General features: G+C 37.9%; 1 protein-coding gene across 1 annotated transcript in view; it reads right to left on the bottom strand.

Moving 5' to 3' along the window:
* The window catches only part of COL28A1 (collagen type XXVIII alpha 1 chain), a 161550-nt gene that overhangs the window by 75533 nt on the left and 59053 nt on the right, over positions 1-26964 (bottom strand). The window contains 11 exon segments of the mRNA XM_007450791.1: positions 5422-5490; positions 5747-5815; positions 9262-9330; positions 9953-10021; positions 12905-12932; positions 12934-12974; positions 15434-15502; positions 16261-16315; positions 20199-20215; positions 22805-22873; positions 25722-25790. Of these exon segments, the coding sequence (XP_007450853.1) occupies positions 5422-5490; positions 5747-5815; positions 9262-9330; positions 9953-10021; positions 12905-12932; positions 12934-12974; positions 15434-15502; positions 16261-16315; positions 20199-20215; positions 22805-22873; positions 25722-25790 (624 nt within the window).

Genomic DNA, 26964 nt, shown 5'->3' with positions numbered 1-26964 from the left:
CACTCTTTCTTATTTAGTTGAGTTAGAAACCTCAAAAATAGAAACATTGACAGTGCCCTTAATGTCAGGGAGAAGAGAAGGCTCTCTTGTACGGATATTCAATATAATTTTCCACTGGGGGAAAGTTCCTCCAGTCTGCATGATTAAAAATAAAAATGTGTTGATGGTGATGTGGGTGTTGAATGATAAGAGGATTTAGTGTGCATCGTTAAGGCTGAAGGGAAGGTATGTATGCACTCCGGGGAAGAGAAATGCAGAGCTGGGAAAACAGCAAGGAGAAATGAAAGCAGTACTGAAAATTATAAGGTAGACTACATTCCAGCTCTGATTTCAGAGATCATGCATGGAACTGAATTGAGGAGTAACCTTGAAAAGTCACCTAGTCAAGTGATCTTTTCTGGCATCTAAAGGTCAAATTTCCTGGTATTTAAACTTGATATGGCTCTGGCTTTGATTAGTCCTGTTTTCAAGCTGATTGTCCTGCCTGTAGCAATTTTGCAGTCATATTATAAAAGGTGGGTTTCTTCAACTCCAATTTGGAATCATGGACCCTCAACTTTACTAGCACTAAGTCTGTATCCTAGGCCAGCCCTCCTTGTCAGACACAGTTCGAAATGGAGTTCCTTATCCAGTCTATGTCCGCCAGTGGAATCCACAAATTCCTAATGCATCTCTGTGTGAATTGCTCCTCTGTTCCACCACTGCCTGTTGGTGGTGTGCACATATGTGAGCCATTGCAGAGAACAGAGGGGCGATTCAGATGCTGGGAACATTTTTAGAATAATGATACTCAGTGGAATTTCACATAGACTTCCATTTTAATTTATGAGTATGGGTCACCTTTGTCAAATAAAGCATGTATTTATAATATTCAAACATTTAAAGCTTTTGGAAAATGTTTAACTCTGGGTTTTAGGTTTATGCTTCTGCTTAGTGTTTACATAATTTAAGTTTTGACAATGGAAAAACTAGAATGGGAAGAGAAACAATCTAACTGTACACTAAACAGTGCCGAGGTAGTTGGAAAATGGACAGTATTGAAGACCGAGCATCTGTAGATCAGGACAAGTCATTCTACCTGCTCTGATTTATTCATGCACTTAGTTTTTCATTCATTCATCCATATTTATAGACTCCCTCTCACACTCAACACAATATAGTATCAACACTGTTTATATTGTAAAGGGGCAAGTTGCTCAACCTCTCTGGCTCTTGATTTCCTTATCTGTAAAATAAGAGAGTTGTTAAAAATGCCATGAGCTTCTGGAAATATTTAGGTAATATATAATATTTAGGTAGTATACAATCATGATAACAACAATAACAACCCAACAAGCTGTTTCTGCCCAGACTTTATTCCAACCACTTTATGGTTAAAAGGTCCCTTGAGGGCTCCAAAGCCAGCTTAAAGTTCCTCTTTGCAAGAATTGGCCTAAGCTCTACTGCCACAAAGCCTTGAGGAAGGCCTTGGCTTTCTCTGTGATGAAGTAGATCACTGATGGCGGCTGAAAGAGCTGGGAGAGGTGCCTGGCAAGATGCTCCTGCCCTTCTGGAGCTCAGGAGAGCCACTCCTTGTAGTTCTCTTCCAGGAGGCCAAGAATAAACTCTCACCCTCAGAGATGTCAGTGAATCAGCCCTGGGATGATTCACTAGCCTATGGGGGTGAAACTACAGAAGCAAAGAATTATCTGGGCTTCTCAAAGGGAGATAAGATTTATATAATGATGGTCCCCAAATCACAAAGGGTCCTTCTAATCTTTCTGGGCCCAGTAGAGAAATGGCAGCAGTGTTAGGAAGAATCTTTGAGCTTGCCCTCCCCATCGTCGTGCAGACAATTTGGGTCTAGGGTTCAGGGAACTGGATGAGCATTTCCAACTTAGCAAAAAACCCCTGAATTGTCAGTTCCTCTTTCTGGCATGTTTCCAAAGTAGATTTTAGGGACCTCCCTGGTGGTCCAGTGGTTAAGACTCCAAGCTTCCCCTGCAGGGGGCATGGGTTGCATCCCTGGTCAGGGAACTAAGATACTGCATGCCCTGCGGTGCGGCCAAAAAACTAAAAAAAAAAAAAAAAGATTTTAAAACTGTATCTACTATCTCCTTGGAAATTGTAATTTTTACAAGAATTTTAGAAAGCTCTCAGAAGCCCTTGTCAAAATTTGGATTACATTCATTCAAGGGAAGTGTATAGAGGAGTACTGTAACCCCTGATGTCATAATGGAATTCTTCCACTTGGAAAAAAGCCATGGAGTGCCACAAGGGTGCAAGATGTCAGGGGCTGTTTTTTATATGTTTTGAAACATAGAAGCTTTGATTCTAATGTCTGTGTCAAATGCTAAACACATGTGACCTTAACTAAATATCGCAAAATCCACCATAAATTAATCGTCAACCTTAACGGTTTCCTCATTTCAAAACACATTTGTTTTGTAAGTTAATGCCCTAAGGCCAATATTTTAAGGTGACAACACAGAATCTAAATAAGAAACATGTCTGATATATATGTCTATACAATTACACACATGTGTGTGCATGCACACAAACCCACACATTTCCATGCACTTACAATTTCTCTGCCATTTTAAGAAAAAATGGAAGGAGGGGAATTTTGCACACATTTGAGTCCTGTGCTTTTGCTACCATTGGCAACCTTAGGTTTTTTGAGAGTCTCACCTCCACTTTACCAAGTCAAAAGGACAAAGTTAAGTGGAATTAGACTTTTCCAAATATTTCCCTTTCTTTACCAGCTTCTGTTGGGCTGTGTGTGCTTGTGTGTGTGTCCAAAAGTTTTCTTCAGGAAAAAAAAATGAAAAAGGGCCTGTAAAGTCTCTAAGCCTTCTATAAAAGAAGAGAGGTGATTTTGAAAGTTATTAAAAACTGGTGTTTGGTTTTGGAATTTCCTTTATTTTCAAGTTCATGATCCACAGGTTCTTTGATTCTAAGACTAGCTTGCACTCTTGGCATCTCCTTCCAGAGCTAGAGAGGGCCAGGGTAATGCATTTTCCCAGCATCCACAGGAAGGGGTGACAGAGAGAAGGAGAAGGCAGCGGGCTGGAGGCAGGTCCTCACTTGTGTTCCCATCTCCCCTCAGTAGACGTGAGCTGGAGGCTACTGCTTCCACTCAGCCTCCTGTGTGAGTTAGCAGAGGGAATATGAGTTTCGCTTAAGACATCTTCTGGCAACATGCTGACTGTTAACAACAACAGAAAATAGGCAGGATAAAATTTTGAAAGAAAATTTTTTTTTTCCTGTGATTTTTCCCCTTAAAATGTGTATGAAAAAAATACAAGGGACTTTTAGAGGGAAATGATAAATGAACTCATTTAGTAAATGTTTAGTCTGCCTGTTAAATAACCTGACATGGTGGAACATGCACAGGAGTCAAATTTTTAAGTGCTCACTCTCTGTGCTTAAGTGCCCATCTTTATTATTACTGCTAAATGTAAAGCAGTAATGCAATGGTATAATTTAATATAATACAATGTATACTTATATAAAATATTTATAATAATCTACTCCATGGAAATGTAAATGGTTACATGCTTCCATTGGAATACAAATGCGTTCCAGTATATTTAACACAGGCCTTCTTTTGAATAGGAATAAGCTTCTAGTTCCATAACTAAAGGAATATTTAGTGTAAAAACAGAAGTTTTTACCAGTGTTTTGCTCAGCAGAAAGTAATGCGGTTTACATATTGAAGTTCCTCTTTCTATTTTTAAATTTTAACATTTTGACAGACACTTTGCCTTAAAGATAAAAGAATATTTCAATACCCCAATTCAAATGAGGATCAGATTCAGTCCTGAGTCAGACAAGCCAGAACCTTGACAAAAGCTCCTATAGGGTGTCTGTCCTCAGCACAGCCTACTCAGCACTTTTAGACCCCTCTCCCTGACCTTCCTGATTACCCTAACACGCCAGAGTTGGGCAGGAATCAAGATCTCCTTTAGAGATGAATTGAGTGCAATGGGTCTCCAGTCTTTCATTCTACCTGGGAGAGGCCAAAAGGGTACTTGCCCCACTGTACAGAAGCAGTATCAAGGTGTCAACACTCCCAAGTGCTGGGGCAGAGGCCAAAAACTCAAGACAAAAAGTTGACATCAGGCACTTACAACGTCTTTCTCTAATGACCTGGAAGCATTTGAAAAACTAAGTGAGTAGGTATATTTCTAAGGAGAATTTCACTCTGTTGGGTAACACTGATTATTCATTTTCCATTCATTCAACATGTCATAGAGTTCCTACTGGGTAGCACATTTAGTTCTGGTACCAAGAATTTAGTACGACAAAGAGCCGGCCTGCAGGAAAATTTATACTCTTGTGAAGTATGCAGAGCAGTAGATAAGCAAGATGATTTCAGAATCATCTGGGGGACGTGACAGTGATGGGGGTGGGGAGAGAGGATTGCCTTTTGTATGGCGGGCAGGGAGACAAGATTTGAGACCTGAAGAAGGAGCTCTCCTGACAAAGCCGAGGTCTGGAAGCAGGAACGAGCTGAAGGAGGGCAGGCCAGTGTGGCTGGAGGTGGGCAGCAAGGGAGCAAGGGGCGGGAGTGGCAGCCAAGTTGTGAAGGGCCCCGGAGGCCGTGGAAAATGCTTGGAGTTTGTTCTCTGTACAAAGAGAAGCCATTAGAGAGTTTTTTTGAGAAGGAAAGGGATGTGATCTGATTTATGGTTTTAAAAGATCAATTTGCCTGCTAGGTAATAGAAGGGCCGTGGTGGAAGAGGGAAGACCAGTGAAGAGGTTTGAATAGCCCAGGTGAGAGATAATGGTGGGCTGCCTGATGGAAGCAGCAGGAGAAAAGCAGCCAGAAGCAAGATATATTTTGAAGGTAGAACTGATGGGATTTACCATAGGCCTACACGGGGAGGGAAGAGAGGGAAAGGAAGGACCAAGAATGACTCAGGTATCATGGCATGAGCAAAGGGTGCTTGGTAGCACCATTTCCAGGCTTATGGAGTGAAAATCAAAGGCTTTATTTTGGATGTTAGGTTAGAGTTGTCTGTGAGAAATCTAAGAGGAGATGTATGGTAAGAAACTAGATGTGTGAAAGCAGGGCTTAGAGGAGGGAAGATAGAAACTTGGAGGCCATCAGTGTGCAGGTAGTAGTTAAAGCCGTGGTATTGAATGAGAGCACTTACGCAGGGGCATGGCCAGGGAGGGGAGGGATCTGAACCAAAGTCTGTTCTTGGTACAGGAAGACAAGGCAGCAAAGGAATGTGAGGGTTGCTGCCAAAAACCATAAAGTTAATCTACATGTTCAAGTGAGTACAAGGTCCAGGTAGTCCATAGATGAGGAAAAATAACTTGATCAATTCTGTAGATGCTTCTCCTCTTCTGTCATGTCTGATAAAGATTTTCACCTTTACCAAACTAAAGGTACATTTTTAAAAGCTACTGTTACCTACTTTAAAGTCTTACCTTTGCTCCAGTGTCTCCCGCTCTATGTAAAACCCTTGGTCCAGGGGGTCCTGGTAATCCTCGAGGGCCCTGAGATGACATAATAAGGGAGAGAGGGAGTAACCTTGGAGCAACCTTGTTGTGTGCAGTGTTCAGGAAGGAAGGAAGGAAGGGATGAAAGGAAAGGAAAGGAAGGAGGGAGAAAGAAAAAAAGAAAAGGGAGGAAGGGACAGAGAGAGGGAGGAAAGGAGAGGGAGGGATGAAAGGAAGGGAAGGAAAGGGAAGGGAGGAAGGAGGAAAGGAGGGAGAGAGGAAGGAAGGAAATAAAAGCAATGTCCACACTTACAGCCACACCAGGATAGCTGTCACCTTTGAATCCTGGAGCACCCACTGGTCCCCGAGGGCCTTGGGCACCCTGGGTAAATTCCAACACCGGGAGATATCTTAAGACTAAACTATGAAACACCTGGCAAAACTTAAGCACAAAACCAACTCAACATGCCAGAGGTGGATTTGATAAGTGCAAAGGAATGGTTTGAAAAATTTTAGAAGGAAATATGGCAACTCCTTATCGCCTCATAATTCCTACCCAGATAATGAGTGTAGGAAATATATATGAACCATTACAAGGTCCTCTATAGGAAACACACTTCATGGGCATTAGAAAAGGGCTAGTTGCTGATATTTTAATTATAAAAATTACCAATTTTTAATGCATCATAAATCAGGAAGTATAAAAAGAAAATTGAGTAAGCATCATGTGAGAAGAATAGAGAAGAATATGCAGTAAAAGTATAAAATAAGATACTCTAGGTTACCTATTATTATGTTACATGTATTATCTTCCTCAGTGGGGCCCAAATTAGGTGAGGAATAAATAAGCTCAAATAAAAATTAAAAACAGATTAATTTTTAAAAAACACTTTATAAAAGAATAGGACATAGAGTTTGCGTTTCATATCCTGAGACCTAGGAAAAAGTTATAAATACTGCTTTACCACGATGACCTTGGGCATCAAAAACTTTCAGTAGCAACTACTGACCTCCTATATAGAGGATAGGGAAGGAGAATTGTTGCCTTTTGAACATTAGAGTTCTCTGTACAAATAGAACTCAGAGAAATTTCTGGCTAAATTAAAATGGAGAAAAAGAAAAAAAAGAGGAAGACACTTACCAGAGAAGAGTTATTAATTGTAAGTCTACTACACTTATATTTAAAACATTTCTATTTATACCACATTCCGTTCTGTTGCTGTGATAACTCTTACAATGGCCCTTGTCAGTACACGTCAATTATTTTGATAAAGAGTTGTTCATGTTTTTAAATATTTATGTTTTTCCACATTAGGAGGAAACTCTACTAATAGACCTTTGTTTTCCAAGATTGGAAGAAGTATCAGGATTCTTAATATTTGTGTTATATGCAAGCAAACACTGAAATCAAACTGCCATTATTCCAAGCCAAAGTGTTGCCCAAAATCTAACTCCCCAAAACTGCTCCTGATTCTACTCCTATGAATGAATGATAGGGAAAAAAAATTCTTCAAGCCATTTAAGCAATAAGAAAGTTAAATTGATTTTGAAAATCATGAATGCAATAGCTGTTATTTCCTATTAAAACAAAAAGACTGGCTTTATGTGGTTAACGTTCTTAAGAATGATCTTCAGAAGATATGTGGCCACTTATAAATACTTAAGGTACTATTTATCATCAACAAAAACCCAAGGTGATCTCTTAAAGTTGTATGACAGAGAAAAAACAAATTGTTCTGGAGAGGTGAATTTTGGTATATTCCCCACTAAGGAACTGGTAGCTTCTCAGAAGCAATTTATTATCCTATTCCAATTATGTTCAAGGTTAAAATGCTAAACATTTTCTATGGGACAGGTCCTAAAATAAGATGCCCATTTCTCTGCATGCTTACATAAGGAGCAGGCCAGCAACAAAACAAAGCAGTAACTGCTCCCTGGTTAAGTTGAAAGGAAAAAAATTGGTAACAAAATGCACTTTCAGTTTTCATTTCTAAGTTCCAAGCCTATAACACATTATCAGCAGCTGTTATTGTTTATCCTCTGGCACCCAGAGTGGGGGGAAAGCCATTGAAACATTCATAGTTTTTGAACATTTTTTTTCCTGGGGATCTTTGTCCTCTCTCCTACAAAAATTTCAGTTAGTTTGTTACTTCTAATGCTAATGGGGGTGGGGAAAGGGCAGTGTTCTTGCTTGGATTTTTATTTTGGATGCCTCACAGTATTTCTATGGATGGAATTTTGCCACTTGGTCTTTCTGCACTGGATTCAAGAAAATGTCTTGCAGAGTGATTCACAAGTGTCTCTCTCATTCAACAGAAATTAGGGTAGAAATCTTAATCAGGTGTTTCGAAATGGGCTTTCAAAAAAATCTGGGAGGTCCCTGAAGTGATACACAAAACTGAATTTAACGTGCGAAAACTTTTATCAGACATTTAACCCTCCAAGAGCTTAAAAACCAATGCATTAGGGAAAAATGGCAGAAAGAGTATCATTAGAGGCCAAGGGATTATAAAATTGATTGAAGAGGCAAATAACTAAATACTGTCACCAACGATGCCTAATAATGATCAGTAGAAAACAGGTGGAGCTTTTAAACCCCGGCTGCACATTTAATTAGATTTTATTTCTATCATAAAGAATAGTATAAGTAGAGAGAAGTAACTTTAAATCACGGACCTAGGAATACACAGATTCAGGAAGTTATCAAACAATATGAAAAATGTCACCCAAATGTTCTTGATTGAGGTCATATCTATAGTTTTAGCATTAGGAAATTTGGAATTTTTTCCTTGAGTCATACATGATTTGGTTTTCCATAGAATTTTTACATATCTTAGGTACCTATGTGCCTCAGAGTCTGGGCAGTAGGATGACCATCTTGTTCTGGTTTGCCCAGGATATTCTCTGTTTTAGCTTGAAAATGCCACATCCCGGAAACTTCTGTCTCAAGCCAGAAGATTATCACTCTAGGAAGGAGGACTCTTAAAGTGATTAAGAACAGCAGAGGTCAGGATCTTACCTCATCCTTCAAAAAGAACCACTCCAACTTATGTCAGTATATAATAGGTTTTGCATTATATTTCAAAGATGGTTCTAAGTTTTCTTTTTTGAAGTTTGAAAATCACTGACGTTAGTACTTGAACCCTTTCATCTAGAAGAGACAATCTGATAAACTAAAGCCAGCTTCAAAGCTACATAACAACATGCTACTAATTTAATAAGTGCTGATTATGGAGCCCTAAAGCCTGTTCTCACAAACAGGGATGTGCTTGTTGACATTTGGAATGTAGAATTTTGCTTGATGCTGGGTTTTATGTGAGGAGGGAAATGGTACTTTGTTGCCATGGGAAAAAAGTGTTGATCACTAAAAGCTGTCTTCTCCTATAATTATCTGCATTTTCATTTGAAATAACTCTGAAAGATGGACAACAAATCAGGGAAATCTGATTCAGTAAAATTTCCAAACATGAACTTTTTGGACAATGTTTTATAGAAGAGATACATTGGCCATTAATATGTAAATGAAGGAGGCTAGAGGCCATATAATCTCATATCAAAGATATTACAAAAAGCATTTTCAATCAACTGTTTAGTCAGCAAATGTTTTACCAGAGGAGCTATCCTCCCCCACATTTATGAAAAATAAATGATCTGCTAGCTTGATTTTTTAAAAAGGGAATAGTGTATTCTTACATTTCAGTTCATCAACGTACAGACTTCAAGTAGAACAATCACAGTCATCAACTTATGATGCAATAAATCTACTTTCACTTCTCTCACATACAGGAAAAAAAAACCCAAAAACGAAAGAACATGAATAAAGGATACCTTTGCTGCTCGAATAGCAATTCCAGGTTCTCCTTCAAATCCAGGAAACCCAGGTCCTCCTCTATCTCCCTGTACATTTCAAATAATGTTCACAGTTTCAGGCTTTAGATTTTATGAGAAACCATAATGGCACAGAGCAAAAAAGCCATTGGCCAATTATAAAGGACTTCATCTATTAGAATCAGATCCTGAGAGAGTCCATCTTCTAATGTGTTTGAGGGGAGTTTCAAATCTTAAGCAAATAAAAGTTGTCAGTAGAGACTACTAAGCTGTTCAGAGAAAGGCCACTGAAAATAATAGGTGGCTCTCTAGATTCAAATATTTAGACTGTGAAAACGTCCAGGAATGCTCTTACATCTGAGTGGATTTCTTTTCTGCCAGACTTTCTGATCAGCAGATTATTCTGAACAAATGCAGTAAATTCTTACATGCTTTAGGGTCTAGGATTTAAGGGAGGTAGTTCAAGGCAAACTGACAAGTTCAAGACCAGGAGCAAGAAATCTGGTTTCTAATCTTAAATTTGCTGCTGGCCTTTCATCTGCTTAGTTGTGAAATATCAGGGCTGAGCTATATGATATCTTTGGGTTCTTCCAAAACTGAAATTCTAGTTCACTGTTTTCATGAATCTTTTCCCCACTCCAACTGCCAAAGACCAAAGCAAAAGAAAAAAACTATTCCTGAGAATGCATACCTTTGGCCCAGGTGGTCCAGGAATTGATGTTCCAGGCATCCCAAAAGGGCTCATAATCCCTGGATCACCCTAAAAAAAGAGCAAAATACTCATTACATGTCAAACAAGGCAACCATATACAGGAATTATATTTAAAAATATAAAAGTGTATTTCTAGCATTTTAAAGTATTGTGACCTGTTTCACAGACCAACGTGAAAATATTTGAACATCTTTGTTAAACCACTACTAAAGTTATTGATGGTTACAATTTCACTCCCTTTAATAAATGCATTCAGTTAATTCCTGAGTAATAGGAAATTTCTCTCATGCATCCTTTTATTAGCTAATAAAAATCATGCAATTCATGGTGATTCACTTTTGTGTTTGTATGCCAGGAAGCTCAGAAGGAAATATTTGTTCCATTATAACAAATACCTTTAGTGTAAGCTTTTGAGTACACTTGGTAGGTAAATAATATTCCTTCTAGTTTACAACTTTTTCCTTTGTTATTTTATTTTATGGTCCACAGTATATCAGTCTTCCATTGTGTGGTATCTCACATCCCTTATTAAAAGTAGAGCGTTTATGGTTTAAAAAATGAAATTTTGAACAGAAAAATTAAAACATTTCTCTCTCTCTTTTTTTTTTTGTCTCAGTCTGAGTCTCAATAAAGACTCATTCTGGAACAGCAAGCAATGTCTCTGTCCTACCTGGCTCTAGATCAGTGATTTTCAAATTTTAGGAAACAGAGAAATCATTAGAGAAATCTGGTAAAATATAGGGTCCAGGATTTCAGCCCTGGAGATTTTGTTTCAATAGGTCTAGGGGCTGGGCCCAGGAATATGAATATTTATGAGACACCTCTGGTGATTCTGATATAAGTACCACTACTGCACTTTAAAACACTGTGCAAAGCAATTGTCTTTATTTTTTTAACTTATTGAAATATGTTTGATTTATAATGTTGCATTAATTTCTACTGTACAGCACCTATATAACAATCATTTAAAAATGGTTTTCACATTTTTGAATGATTATTAAATAGGTGCCCACATAATATCCTCAATTTTGCTTCTTGGCCCAAAAAGCCTAAAATATTTGCTCACTGTACCTTTACCAAAAAATTGGCCTCCTCCTGCCTTACAGAATTGACTATTTGGTCCTCCTGCTTCCTACAGGAGGAACTCTATCAATCAGACTCACTGGTGATGACTCCTGCCCTGAGCCACCTCCATCTTCACAGCTGAGGCCTCCCACTGTGCTGATTCCATTATACGACCAACAGGCTGAGCACACTGGCTGCTGGGGCCAAGTGACGCTGAGGCCTGTATGTGCCAGTCCTTAATTCCAAACCTGTATGGCAATGGCACAGTACATGGCCAGGGTTCTGGCAACAGATAACCACCCTATTCAATCCCATGGCAAAGGGATAAAACATTAACCTGTTAAAATATTCACTAAAACCAGATGAAGCAAAATTATGCTTCTAGATTTAATCTATTCTTTTTTAAAGAGAAGCCAATTACTTTTAAATACAAAATTGTATACATAGAAAGTATGCATTTCTTTTAAAGACCCTTATTTAGGTGTATGTTTTGAAATATGGCAATTCTTTTTTTTTAAATTTTGAAATATGGCAATTCTTTATCAGAAAAAACTTTCTTTCAAAATACAGAAAAATATTCACGTTGAGTCAGCGTAACTAAGACACAGAGTAATCACTGTTGTTAATACTAATCCAACGCATTTCCAATATTCTCTCCTGCTTAGTCAGGACACGTATCTAATTTCTTGCTTCACAATTTCCTTACTTCGTCCTCAGCGCCCTGTCTCGGGCAGTTTGTCAGGACCCGTATGCCCTACTTTCCATTTCACATATTGATTTTTTCCTGTCTGAATAACTCCATGTATTGAACACTTACGATGTGCTCCTTGAACTACCTGCGGCAGAAGGCACTTATTTAGGAAATGCAGATTCTTGGGACCCACCCACATACTAAATCCAGATCTCTAGGCATGGCACCAAGAAATAGGGGTTTGTAACAAGTTCCCAGGCAATACTAATGACACGGAAGTTTAAGAATTACTGGTCTATAGGGGATGCCATTTTTTTTTGTACCTGCTCGTATCTTGCTGGTACCCTTTTTTTTTTTTTTTAGTTGTTCTTTAATAGTCTGGTCCTTGAACAGACTCCCTGTCTCTTTCTTACAATTAGCATCTTCCTAGAGCCCTGAACACATCCAGATGACCTCAATGTTCTCTCCTGCTTAGTCAGGACACGTATCTAATTTCTTGCTTCACAATTTCCTTACTTCGTCCTCAGCGCCCTGTCTCGGGCAGTTTGTCAGGACCCGTATGCCCTACTTTCCATTTCACATATTGATTTTTTCCTGTCTGAATAACTCCATGTATTGAACACTTACGATGTGCCAGGAGCCATGCTGAGTTCTTTATTCACTCTTTTAGGTCTTCACAACAACCCTGTGAAATAGACACTATTACTCTTTTCCTTCTATGATTGAAGTTGACTGGCCCCCAAAAGTTCCGGGCTGGGGCAGGACAAGAACCCCACTCTCCTACCTTCTGAAGCACTGCTCTTCATCCTTTACTGCATTGCCGCTCAGTCTGGGACTTTTTTGTTCTTATTCTGCAAAACAAGATGATAGAGAATTGATACCTTCTATGGTCCTAACTTTATCCCAGCTACCGAATATTTTGCTCTTACTAGAGAGGACTGACACACAGATTCTCTCCTAGCAGAATAAATATTTCAGTGAAGATCACATGTTTTATGCAATCTCTTTATTCCATTCTATTATGGTTTGAAATAGTGTGGTTTCTAAAGCCTTTATCATTTGGGGGCTTTTGTTTTGTATTTGTTGAGAGGAAAGCAGTGGAAATCTAATATTCCATTAAAACCAGGCACAATTACAATCTCCCCAAAGCGTAAATGAGAATATAAGAAACATACCTTTGGTCCTTCGGGCCCTGGAAATCCCTTGTCCTTGATTTCCTTTGCTCCCTTTCTTTCCTCCATCACCCTGACAAAAATTATAATAAAAACATAGTTGTTCTATTAACAGACCCTCCTTAATGTTATATCATGGCCAGATTCTCAATCAATACCTACTTTAAAGTGATGTTTCCCAAGCCCAGCTCAACTGCACAGGGTTTGTCGATGTTCCTGAGCAGATTGGATGACTTCAGAATTGTTCAGTCTTCATTTATTCAGTATGATTTAGTATTTTCTAAACTCTATGTTCAGTATCTTCCTTTGGGGCCTTTGATTTGACTTTACAGTTTTTTTGCCCCCTTGGTCTCTTAACAGATGATTTTCAGACAGTTTCAGAAAAGAAATGATTTGTCATGCTGTTTTTCAGCTTCTGTGCTATTTCCGTTTTAAAACATAAAATAAGACATTTTAAAAATCCAGCCTTGTTCCTTCCTCAGTGGAGAGTCTAGTTCTTTCTCCCAGAGGAGGCCAATAATTCAACTGGTAGAAAGATGAGTGAGCATTAACCTGGTGCAGAGCTAGAAATTGCCTAGTGTTCCCCAGCAGGGTTGTGTACACAAATGCTATCCCCAAAGAATTGTATCACCTTCAGCCAGAAGCCTCAGAGAATTCCAGAGCTATCCTTACACTAGGGTTCAACTGCAAGGCACCATACCTAAGTTTGTGCCTAGCTCAGCAAAAGAACTCCTCGGGGTTTGTAGCCGAGGCCATTCAATATATATGACATAAATGACTATACCACAGTTTTCCAGTTTTCAAACTTAAGCATGCATGAGAATCACCTGGAGATTGCTGGGCCCACATCCAGAGTTTCTGATTTAATAGGTCTGGATTGGGGTCCAATAATTTACATTTCTGACAGCAGCATCAGGTGCTGCTGTTCCAGGGACTGCACCTTGAGAACCACTGGACTATACCAAGGTCATCGGCAATGCAGACACTTCACTAAGAAGAAAAGGTGACCTGTAGAATCAACAGGCATGCAAAGAACTCCCTAATATGCATACTAATCGAGAGTAGTGACACAGGTAATTAAAAAAAAAACCTGTTGAATGTCCAAATATTGAATATAACTTATTGTATCATTATTAATGCCAACAGAAATGAAATCTACCCACAACTATTTACTTTCTCCCATTAACTACCAAATTGAACTTATTGACCTAAATCATCCCAGAAGCCAACAGTAAGAATCCAACTGTTATTGCAGAGTGCCAACACTGAACCATAACATACCTTGGATATGTAACATATTCCTACCACTCCTCTCCAATAGCCTTCCGTAAGCCCCGAATCACCTTAAAGCCACAAATCCAGTCAGTGCGTATTCTCCTTGCTCTGCTGGTCTATTTGACACCACCCATTGCTTTCCTCTTGAAACGCTTTCTCCTTGGTTTCTCTAACATGGTGCTACTGTGCATTCTGCCTATCTTCATGCTGTTCTGAATGCTTTTGCTCCAGCTACTGTAAAATGTGGGATTCAAACCTTAGCTCTCTTTCTCAGAGCTATCATTCATTCCCACGGCTTCAGTTATAACTCCAAGGGTCTGTTTTCCAAAAGTATATTCAAGAAAATGTTAGTTCTCATGTATGTTAATAGGCAATCATTTCTAAAAGTATTTTTTGCATCATGTTGAAAAGGGATTCTCTGTTCATGTTTTTACTCCCTGCTTCCCACCCCACCAAAAATAGATCTCAGAGTCTGGTTAGTCAATTATTTAAAATGTTTGAAATTCTACAAATATATTTCAGTTTTTCACATTTAAGTTTAACAACTCAATTTTAGCCAATATTTTCACAAGGCATAGACATCTAAGCTATCAATTACTATTTTAATAGAATTATAAACAGAACACTAATAAGTATATGGATTTTATTTTTACTTTACTCATATATAATTCTTCAGAATCTTTACATGGTCATTGATGACCGCACATAAGAAATGCAGGAACATCTGACACCTTAGAGGCTATAGATAATGTCACTAATGGTCTTATTGATGAATTTGGATATTCTCATCTTGACATATAAAGATGTTATTCAACTAGCATTTCTACAATGTATAAAATAAATATATTCCATGTTGTGAAAGTACCACTTAATAAGGTTATATTTCTTATTACTCTGTGAGATTATATAAATATTTGAAAAAAATTTATGGACTTTGACGTCTCACTGATGCATCTCAAGTCTTCTTTTCCCTTACTATGTTTTTTTTAAATGTCAATTCGGCTGTTTATTAAGAAAATGTGTTGAACTCTTCCTCTAAGCTGGGACTTAATGACAGATGGTAGGAAAATGAAAATGAATAATACATACTTGCTGTCTTACAAAAGTTCAAAAGCTGGTATCCATAATTTTAAGCCAGAAGTAAACACCTTTGACATAGCAAGAATAACATCAAATTTCTCCTAAGATGGCTCCTTAGTATCAGGACCAGAACTCAGGCAGTCTGCTTCCCTTCCCCTACCACTGTCAATTCCATACCTTGAGGCCAGGTTGTCCTTTCACAGGTGGTCCTTCAGGGCCTCTTGCTTCTGGAAGCCCCGCTTCTCCCTAGAGGAAATGGCACCGATGTCTTAGCTGACCCTCCATAGACAGTATGTACACACCCACCTTGTCTCTTCTTACAGCCAGTAGTCTCGGCTGAAATCCTCCAGTACAGACCAGACCTTCACTCTAGTCTCAAAATTAAGTTGGAAGTTTACCAACTTGAATAAATTCATATCAAACTCCAGTTTAGCTCAGAGCAGCTGAAATACCATGAAAAAGTCCAATTTCCCAGCCAATTGCCAAAGCAATAAGCTCACTTTCTTTTGGCTCTTCATTCAGATTTGGTGGTTTGTTTTTTTCAAAAACAAGAAAGACCTTCAGCCTTTCCATCTGCTGTTTTCCACTACTTATATTGAAAAATGAGTATTTCAAATGTCAACTCAAAATACTTCAGGAAATCTTTATAGTAGCCTTACTTCCTGAATGCATTTACAGACTCTCCTTTTGGAGGGGGAAAAAAAAAGTGGTTTTTCTGTAAGTTTAAATAAAAGTGCTTTCTAGGAATCCCAAAGGGACTAGGTCACTGGAGGATACCACGGCCAAAATACCAGAGAGAAGGCAGAGGGTGTGAGCTACTACTCAGGCTTTGAATTGGCGCTCTTTTATCTGAACTAAGAGAAAAAGGAAATTAAGAGTTGTGGGATTTTTTTTTTTCTTGAAAAGACTAAGTTTGTCTTGAATGGTTTAATTTGAGCTTCTGCAGGACCAAGATACAGTGTGGTTCAATAGTTTTACACCAATAATATGAAAAGCTGTGTTACCTTCTTCCCTGTAGCTCCTTTTCCTCCCAGTACTCCTGGCTGTCCTGGGAGCCCGTGGATGAGCAAAGGTTTTTATTTCCCAGAAGTTCATATTTATCATGGAACTCCCCTTTGAGGTACTCGAAACTGGTCACATCTTGTAATACCTGAGAAAAGCCTATGAGCAGGGAAATCTGAATAGTAATTAATAGTCATTAAACTATTTGGCCTTGGGCAAGTTCCTTAACCTCTCTGGGTCTCAGTTTGGGGTTATGTTGTTTGTTATGGGTTACATTGTGACCGGCCCCCTCCCGCAAAAGATATGTTGAAGTCTTAACCCTTGGCACCTGTGAATGAACCTTATTTTGTAATCAAGTTAAGAGGTAATCAAGTTAAGATGAGGTAACTAGGGTGTATCCTAATCCAATGTGAGTGGTGTCCTTATAAGAGGAAAACATAATGTGAAGACAGGCACATATGGAGAACCCCCCACGTGAAAACAGAAGCCAAGATTAGAGTGATATAGCTGCAAGCCAAGGAATTCCAAGGATGGGCCACCACCAGAGGCTGAGAGGCAAGGAAAGATTCCCTATAGGTTTTAGAGGAAGTATGGCCCTGCAGACACCTTGATTTTTTACTTCCAGCCTCCAGAACTGTGAGACAATAAATTTCTATTATGTTAAGCCACAGTTTGTAGTAATTTGTGACAGCAATCCTGAAAAAAACGAATATAAAAATGAAATAAAAACATTGGGACCCAAGTATTGCTTCCAAGTCTAATATTCAATAATTCTACTCACTTTCCAGTTAATTTGTGATTAAGAACAAGTCCTTTAAAATGTTCAGAGAAAACACATGCTACTTTCAACCAGTATAGAAGTGTCCTTACTGCATTTATTAAGGGCAAAATATATTGAAAAATAATTGAAAGGCATTTCAGCTAAATTATAAAAACTAGTGAAAAAAAGCACAGTGAACCTAAAAATAAATAGAAGGATATAATAAAGATGACAGCAGAAAATAATAAACTTGCAAGCAAAGAGCAAGAAGAGTAACAAAATTAAAAGGTAATACTTAAAAATACTAAGAAAATAAACTTCTAACAGTAATGATTAATATTAAAAAGAAAAGTCATAAAAAACAGTATTAGGAATGAAAGGTGAATATAATTATATACATAGTAACATTTCTTTTGATCATAGAAAATGTCTGTGACAATTTCAAATATATTAGAAACATTAATAAATGGATAATCTTCAAGAAAAATATAAATTACATAAATGACATAAGAAGGAATGAACAAACTAAATAAACCAACCGTTAAATAAATTGAATCAGTAATTGCAAGTCTGGAGCTTCCTCTCCCTCCCAGATCACAGACTTAGTTTTACAGTCAAATCTTACCAAATTTTTAAACATCTGAAGAAGAGATATTCCCTCTCTTATACAAATAGTTCTGAAAAATAGAAAAAGAGGGAAGTCTACCCAATTTATTTTATGAGGCTAATAAAACTTTGATTTAAAAAGTCATACAACAATATAAGAAAACAAAATCACAGACCAGTCTACCTAAGAAAAACGATGCAACTTAAGGTTCTCGTCAAAATGGAGCAGTAGGGACTAGATTTAATTTCCCACCTGATGCAACTAAAAAAGCAGACAAAATATATGAAACAATGACTTTCAAGACATTAGACACTAAGTAATGAAGGATAATAATTCCTGAGAGAGGGGAAACAAAATAGGTAAAAATTACAATTTCCCAAGTTTACTGTTTGGGTAAAGTTCCCAGGCCATGGTGCAGGGAGAGAGAACCCAGGGAAACATCAGAAGTCTTTCTAATTTAAGGAGACAAAGGTAGGAGTCTGGGTAAGCCAAGGTATCAAAAATTCACAAAATAGATTACCAGAGAGGAAGGATGCCACAGTGAGAACTATGAAGATCTGCTGCGCATCCACCTTGAGTATTTAGCTGAATACTGTTCAGCACAGAGTGAAGAAACTACCGAAGGCCAAGAAAACAGCCAGTATAAAGGATCAGAGAGAACTGACAGCAGGAGAGATACAGTGCTTGCTCCCGGTGGCAAGAAAGAAAACTTCACAGTGCTGAGGGCATAGATTAGAGTTCTAAAAAGGGTCATGCCTCAGTAGTGGGGAAAAATTAACCCCAGACTAAATGCTGCTTTTGTCCCACCTAATAAAGCTTAACAGCAAGATCAGAATGCTCAAACTGTTTTCAAGTAGTATAGAAGCATCTAAGAACAAAGCTCAAAAATATTTATAGGAATGCAAAAATATCTAACACTTAAAAAGGTAAAATTCACAATGTTTGGTAGCTAATCAAAAATGATCAGGGATTAAAGAAAGCTGCAAAAACTTGACACAGAAAATGACACAGAATTCGTATATAAGAACATTAAAGCAGTTACTGTACTGCATTCCATGTGTTCAAGAAACTAAAGGAAAGTTAAAACTTGTTAAGTAGAGATATGAAAGATATAGAAGGACATAAATTGAACCGCTAGAGTTGAAAATTGCAAAGTATGAGATAAAAATACACTGGATAGAATTAAAAGCAGATTAGACATCACAGAAGAAAAGATAAACAATCTGAAAGATATAGCGATAATAAATGAAACACACAGAGAAAAGAGACTGAATAAGAATGAGCAGAGCATCTGTGAACTGTGAGAAAACTCCAAGCATTTAAATTTAAGTGGGAATTTCCTGGGTGAAGGCTGAGGGTGGGAAATATTTCAAGATATGCTAACCTAATATTTTAAAAATTTGATGAAATCAGTAACTCATAGATCCGAGAAGATCAATGAAACCCAAACGCAAGAAATATGAAGAAAACTGAACTAAGGCGCATTATAATCACATGGCTCAAAACCAGTGATAAGAGAGAAAAATCTCAAAAGTAGCCAAAGACATTATGTAGTGAAACAAACGTATAGATCACAACATAGAGCCCATGCTTCACAGCAAGAGAAGCCACTGCAGTGAGAAGCCCGCACACCACAACGAAGAGTAGCTCCCACTCACGGCAACTAGAGAAGGCCCGCACGCAGCAACAAAGACCCAGTGTGGCCAAAAATAAATAAATACATTTTTATTAAAAAAAAAAAAAAACCTACAGCAAATATCACACTTAAAAGTGAAATTTTAGGAGCATGTCCTCTGAAGTCACTTCCTTTAAACGTTGCACTGGAGACCCTAGCAGTGTAAAATGATAAAAAGTGAATAAGAAAAAGAACTAAAAAGGAAGAGGCAAAACTTTTTATTTTCAGACAGTATGGTTATGTACACAGGGAGGAGAAAAGCAAGAGACTTTACAAACAATTAGAAATAAGAGATTTTATCAGCTGGCTGGATACAAAAATCAATATATCAAAACAAAACAAGACAATAACAATAACAAAACAATACTTTTCCTATACACCTGTTATAGTTAATTGGAAGGTACAGAAAAAAAAACAATTCACAATTGCAAAAATTTCTCCAAGGTACCTTTTTAACTAAAAAAGTAGAAGATCTTTATGGATAAAATGACAAATATTTTCCTGAAAAACGTAGAGAGGTTTACTCTGTGGTTTGAAAGACTCAATATTTAATCCAAAGATTCAATGCAATTTCAAACACTCCAACAGGATATTTGTCAAATTTGACAAGCCAATTCTAAAATGTATATGTTAGAATTAAAAATAACCAGGGAAGAAGATGAGAGTATTTTCTCTGCGGATGATAAAACATTATAAATCTATCATAATCAAGACAGAGAGGTAATAGCACTGAGAGATATAAAGAGACAAATGGAGCAGAATAGAGAACTCAGGCACTGATCCTCACAAATATAGAAACTTGATATATGGCATAGGAGGTATTACAAATCAGTGTGGCAAAGATGGACTACTTAATAACTGATGCTGGGATATTTGGTTATCCATATGGGGAAAAAATAGACTCCCTACATTGCCCTATCCACAAAAATAAATTCCAAGTGTATTAAAGACCTAAATTTTAAAAAGTAAAACACGAAATTTTTCAGAAGAAAATACGTAAGAATATATTATGACTTTGGAGTCAAGAAATGTTTTTAAATAATATTCCAAAAGCCCAAACCATAAAGGGATAGAAACACATCAAAATCTAAAACTTCTATTGTATATGCTGAAAAGTACTCTAAGTGAAAAAGACAAGCCATAGTCTCAGAGATTTGCAACCCAAATAACAAAGGACTATTATCCAGATATATAAAGAACTATTGATTAATAAGAAAGGAACACCCAACATCAAAAACAAAAAAAAATCAGTATCTACAGGAATTTACAAAAGAGAAAAACCGAGGTGCATTAAGCACACAAAAACTGTTCAGTTAGTTATCAAGGAATAAAAACTGAACCAATGAGATGTATTTTTACACACTTCATACTGGCAAGAATGTAGAGAAAAGAGCATTTTCACCTGTTGCTGGAAGGAGGGTAATCTGGTCCAAACATTTTACCCATTGTTTATTTTGGGCAGGATTTTCACAGTATCAAAATTGAAAACTTGCATACTCTGTGATCTTCCAATCCTGCTAATGAGAGAAACTTGTATCCTTACAAAAGAGGAAACCCAGAGAATGTTTATGGCAGCATTGTTGGCAAATGCACAAAATGGAAAGCAATTTAAATGTCCATCAAGAGGAAAGCATAAATTTTAAATGAGGTATTCTCATACAATATAGTATCATAAAATAATTAAACTGAATGAATTAAAGGCATATAAAAACACAAATAACTAAGGCTGAGTATAAATATATTGCAGAATGATATATTATGTAAAGTTCAAGAATACAAAAAAAGCAATATATGGCTTATGCATAAAAACATATGGGAAAATTATAAAAAACTTCAAAAGAATGATAAACACCAAATTCATGATAATGATTACATCTGGGGAGGGAAGGGAGGGCAATAGGACTGGGGAGCACAGGCAGAGGCCTTCAGCTATATCTGTAATGCTTCTTCTTAAAAATTCTAGAATACATGTGGCAAAATGTTGATATTTGATAAAGCTGAGTTGTGAAATACATGGGTGTTCTTTGTTATTCTCTATAGTAGTAAGTATATTTTAAGTATTTCATTTTTTAAAATGAGAGAAGCTTAAGATTATATATCCATCTAGTGCAAGACTGGGATTTGAACTTAGGTAGTCTAACTGCCTAGTAGCCTTGTTACTCTATATGGCCTCTCTGAAATTGGCATTAGATGACATAATATGTATACATACATATATACATACTATAGACATAAATATAGTATATATATGTATATACACACATATATGTACTTAGCATATTTAGCACTTAGTACATTGTGTGATACATCAAAATCATTCCATAAATGGCAGCTATGATCACTATATTAGTACATTTTGTGTCTCTTGCAATTATATGTTTATATATATGTAAAATGTATATTTGTTTTAGACCTGTGTCTTACATATTCTTCTAATACCCAATTCTCATAAGAATCATGTCAATGACAGCAGAACAATGACGGATTTTAACGCTCAGCATGGCTTGCCAGATTCTATATGCCTTCAGGATGAGTTAAAGAAATTGTGAAGGGTGAAATAAGGATTCATTTATTTATTCAACAGCACTTATTGAGTACCTATTATGTCCCCCAAAGTGAGGATTCAGTAACAAAGAAGAAAAAAAGGAAACAAAATCCCTGCCCCAGTGGAGTACCACTGTCCAATAGAATATAAAACAAGCCACATATGTAATTATATTATTAACAGCCACATTTACACCATTAGAAGAAACAGATAAATACAATTCTAATAATATATTTTACTTACTCTAATACAACTGAAATTTTGCCATTTCAATATGTAATCAATATACAAATGTATTAATCATATAGTTTGCATTCTCTTTTTTTTTGTACCAGGCTTTGTAATCCAGAGTGTATAGTACATTTACAGCACACCTCAGTTTATACCAGCCACATGTCAAGTATTCAGTAACCACTTGCGGCTAGCGGCTGCCATACTGGGCAGTGCATTTCTAAAGGGTGTAGTAAGATGAAAAGAATTCAAAAAACGTGCAAGTTGAGATAAGTGGTAAAAAGCAAGGGGAACGAACAGTGTGCTTTTAAATAACAGTCTGGGGTAACAGTAGGGGTGGACATACTTTATATTTAGGAAATGAATTTTGAGGAAGTAACTTGAGCTGAGATCTGAAGGATGAGAAGGAGCCGGCTACAAAACAAAAGGAGGGAAGTAAACTTTACTGAAATTCTCCTATGCTTCTATAATATGGCAGGCAATAATGTTCTTAAAGAATCACTCTGTGCCAAAAGAGGATCTCTAATGCTAATAAGTAAATAAAAACATAAACAGTCATCACTAAAATAAACTAAGATTTTGGTTTTTCTTAAACTATACGAGTTAAGCATCAAATTCTTTTCTGATGAAATAACAGATGATACATACGTGACATGTATTGCATTTGGATATAAATGAAACTTTACATAATATTACATAAATGCTTCCAAGCAGCTTAGACAACCCACCTTTGGACCTTGCACTCCAAGTCCCACTGGTCCTCTAGGATCTGTAGGTCCTATCTGGCCTACTTCTCCCTAATGAGGTAAGAGTATTTGAAGAGTATTTGAATATAGCAGCAAAATAAAAATAATATATACCTACCTTTGATCTCCTAAGAGCAAAACATATCAGCAAAGTAAGATAAAACTGAGTTTCATATGCTCTATTCACATATGTGTGTGTATATGTGCATGTATCTATTCAAATATAAATGTTTCAGGCAAATATATGTATATATATTTGGAAAAGATAGGCAGTTATATTCCAGAGTAACTGAAATTGACACATGAGAAGCCAAGGTTACTGCTGATCAAAAGCAGTATCATAACCAGAGAGAACAACCTGAGCTTTCACCACTGAGCTCAAATCAGAAATCTCAAGGACAGTAACTGTATTCTATTGAGCCACTTCTCACATGGGACTCTCGAAGGAATCTACTGAAAGGGAGGTACTTTCAGAGGAGTATTTATTTAATAATGATCAGTGATTCTTTGAAGCAACATTAAGGACAGCTGGTTAAATAAGTGTCATGACTCTCCCCAAGGGATAAATAATAGTTCTAATTTAGAAGGTAATTTGCTTCCAAGTTCATAGAAAAATTTTTATTTGCCAGGTTATTTCTGACTCCATATCTTTATATTTTTATTTTTAGAAATTTATTTATTTATTTATTTTTGGCTGCATTGGTTCTTTGTTGCTGCGCGCAGGCTTTCTCTAGTTGCGGCGAGCGGGGGCTACTCTTAGTTGCGGTGCATGGGCTTCTCATTGCGGTGGCTTCTCTTGTTGTGGAGCACGGGCTGTAGGCGCGTGGGCTTTAGTTGTTGTGGTGCGTGGGCTCTAGAGCGCAGGCTCAGTAGTTGTGGCGCACGGGCTTAGTTGCTCTGCGGCATGTGGGATCTTCCCAGGCCAGGGCTCGAACCTGTGTCCCTGCATTGGCAGACGGATTCTCAACCACTATGCCACCAGGGAAGCCCCTGACTCCATATCTTTAACTAAACGTTTTGGTTGTTGGACCTATTGTGGGGAATGAAAACTAGCCAGCCCCCAGGTAACCTCTACTGATATTACTGCTTGAGTTTCTAGAACAGGGTCTCACAAGTAAAAGTAATAAAAGCAGTAAATTAAGATGGTGTAAATATAGTCCACCACCTTGGTAGCCACCAGTTCTGTGTCTGTGGATTTGAAACTGAGTCCCCATAAAATTGAGTTCCTCTGTTGAGTTTGTGATTAACCTCTCTCTCCAAAACTTTATTCCATTTCTTGTCTGCCCTGTTCCCCTTAGAATTGAGTAGTATAGAAGAAAAAGGGGGATTGAAATCAAGTAGGACCCTGTGAGGCCCTCCCAGGTACAAAAGCCCCTCCATTTCCCCCATTTTTGTTTGTAGAAAAAGGCTTTAATTTCCTGGGCCTTCCCTGAGTTCTAAGGAGCAGGCACAGGCAGTTACTAATTAGTGAAACGAGGGAATGCAAAAATGAAGAGGGCTTCCCTGGTGGCGCAGTGGTTGAGAGTCCGCCTGCCGATGCAGGGGACGCGGGTTCGTGCCCCGGTCTGGGAAGATCCCACATGCTGCGGAGCGGCTGAGCCCGTGAGCCTATGGCCGCTGATCCTGAGCTTCCGGAGCCTGTGCTCCACAACGGGAGAGGCCACAACAGTGAGAGGCCTGCGTACGGCAAACAAACAAACAAACAAACAAAAGCAAAGGAAGAAGAGTTTAACAAAAAAAGTAATGACAATAGTTCAGTGATAAAACAGAGTACTAGCTCCTCCATAAGGGACAGACATAACAATCTGATGAATATCCCTGAGTTGTTCTTCAGGAACTAAGATCCCCCTCCACCGCCTGCCTCTTGTTTATAGAAGCTTGGCATCTCTGACTCCATATTGTACCTATCTGTTGCTGCTGCTTTAACCTCTGAGTCATAAGCCTCTGCTCAGCCCTGCATGGAGACGTGTTAATCACTAAAGGGACTCAGGTTAAGATTTGTGCAAACAGTCCCTTACTCAAAACTTACCTCCCATGAGGAGATAAGGAAGTATGAACAAAAATAATGATTGTCTTATCAAGATTTATAGGAACATCGGGAACAGACTCAGGTCAACTGAAGTCAACTAACCAAGAACAAAATGTTTTCACAACCCTCCTCGGACCCTTGCTGGCGCCCAGATATCTGTGGTCGTCCTTCTTTTCTTGTTCTTAACTCCCTCCTGCTTCCCCCTTCCCTAGCATAAAAGAAACTTGAATTCTACCCCAAATTAAGATGGTTCTTTAGAACATTAGTATGCCACCTTCTTGGTTTGCTGGCTTTCCGGATGAAGTTGCTTTTCCTCTCCCCAACACTGTGTCTCTTGACTTACTAGCCTGTAGTGCAGCAAGTGGTATGAGCTTGGACTCGGCTGCAGATTCAACCAATCTTGGATGGAAAATATTCAAGGAAAAATATTCCAAAAATATCCAAAAGAAAGACCTGAATTTGCTGCATGCTGGCAAATATTTACATAGCATTTACATTGTATTTGGTATTAGCAGTTATCTAGAGATGATTTTTAAAATACAGGAGGATGTGAGTAGGTTATATGCAAATCCTACACCATTTATATAAAGGACTTGAGCATACTCAGCTTTTGGTATAGGGAAGGGGTGGGAGTGCTGGAATCAACCTTCCAGCAGATACTGAGGGATGAATGTAAAAGCTTCTAAGAGCATAAAGAATACATATAACATTTTCTAAACCATTAGGAATGCTAGTACATTTTACATTAAATAGAGGTCTCTCATTTTTAAGTTCATTTCCTCTGCTGCCTTCCAAATATACTGGCCACTGACCAGAAAACAACAATCAGAATATAGATAGATTAAACTCTTTTCTCATTTAGAAAGTTACCTTGGGACCAGGTGAGCCTTGTCCTGGGGGCCCTTGTCGACCAGGTGGACCAATAGGACCTTGGATTCCCTTTAAAATGAAAATTTAAAAAATAATATTAGTGAAATTAAGAAGAAATTTAAATAAGAGTAGTTTCAAATCTTCTAAAGTAAAAGTTTAGTTTACATCCCATAATTGATTACTTATACTCAATTAATACTTGTTGAATGGGTGGCAGAGCCTGCTAGTAGAACCATAATATGCATTCTACCATTCTTCCATAGTAAGAGAATTTTTAACTGGCCTGCATGGCTGCCTAGAGTAAAGACCATATTTCCTAATCCCTGGTGCAGCCAGGTGAACTGGATGCTGGCCAATGGGATGTGAATGAAGTGATCTGGGCAATTTCTGGTTCATGCTAAAGGAAGGATATGCCTTTCTCTTTCCTTGTTCCCCTCCCCCTTGCTGAGGTGAAGACATAGTTACTATCCTGGATTATGTGGATGAGAAAAGCACCCTTGGAATGTCAGACTAACAAGAATGAAGAAGCCTGAAACTCTGAATTCCCTGACGAATGGAGCCAACACGCCAGCTTGGAGTTTTAAATAAGAGAAACAAAAATTCCATCTTATTAACCTATTTCACCTCAGTCACATGCAGGCAAACCTGTATCCTAGCTGTACCAAGCAATATCTCTCAGGATGTGAAATTGAAAATTTGACCTAGGCTCTAAGAAGCGATAGCCTGCAAACACCAAACTGAAAAATGGTCTAATACTTGACTCTCATTCACGTTGTGTGTATAAGAAGGGAGAAGAGACAGGATGTAGTAAGGTCTTTCGAGAAAATAGTCTCATAAAGTGTTTTCCTTGGAGAAAATGGAAGGGGTTTGGCTTGCTTCTCTCTTTCCCACATTCTAGACAGGGAACATGAATGAAACGACTTGGAGACCTTGATTTTTATTTTTGGAACACAATGGACCTGTGTCTGACTCGTGCCTGAGAAAGTTAAAATGGGCTGTGATAGCCAGCAGAGGTCTGGGGTGGGATCAGCCTGTGCATCCAGAGTTTGTCAGTGCAAAGGACACACGAGTTTTCTTTCCTGTGGCCCAGATGTACTCTGGATGCTTGGAGTTGACCTGGAACTGCTTTGAATCCTGTCCAAGAGGACCTACAAGAGTAATGGAACTCCAACAGAGAGAGTCAGTATAGAGGAAAGCCCCAGAAAAGCAGAGGCTGATGGGGAGAAACAGCTGGAGGGAAAGA

Source organism: Lipotes vexillifer, unplaced genomic scaffold (assembly GCF_000442215.2).
Source record: "Lipotes vexillifer unplaced genomic scaffold, Lipotes_vexillifer_v1.1 scaffold107, whole genome shotgun sequence".
Taxonomy (NCBI): Eukaryota; Metazoa; Chordata; class Mammalia; order Artiodactyla; family Lipotidae; genus Lipotes; species Lipotes vexillifer.
This window is presented reverse-complemented; position numbering and strand designations above follow the sequence as displayed.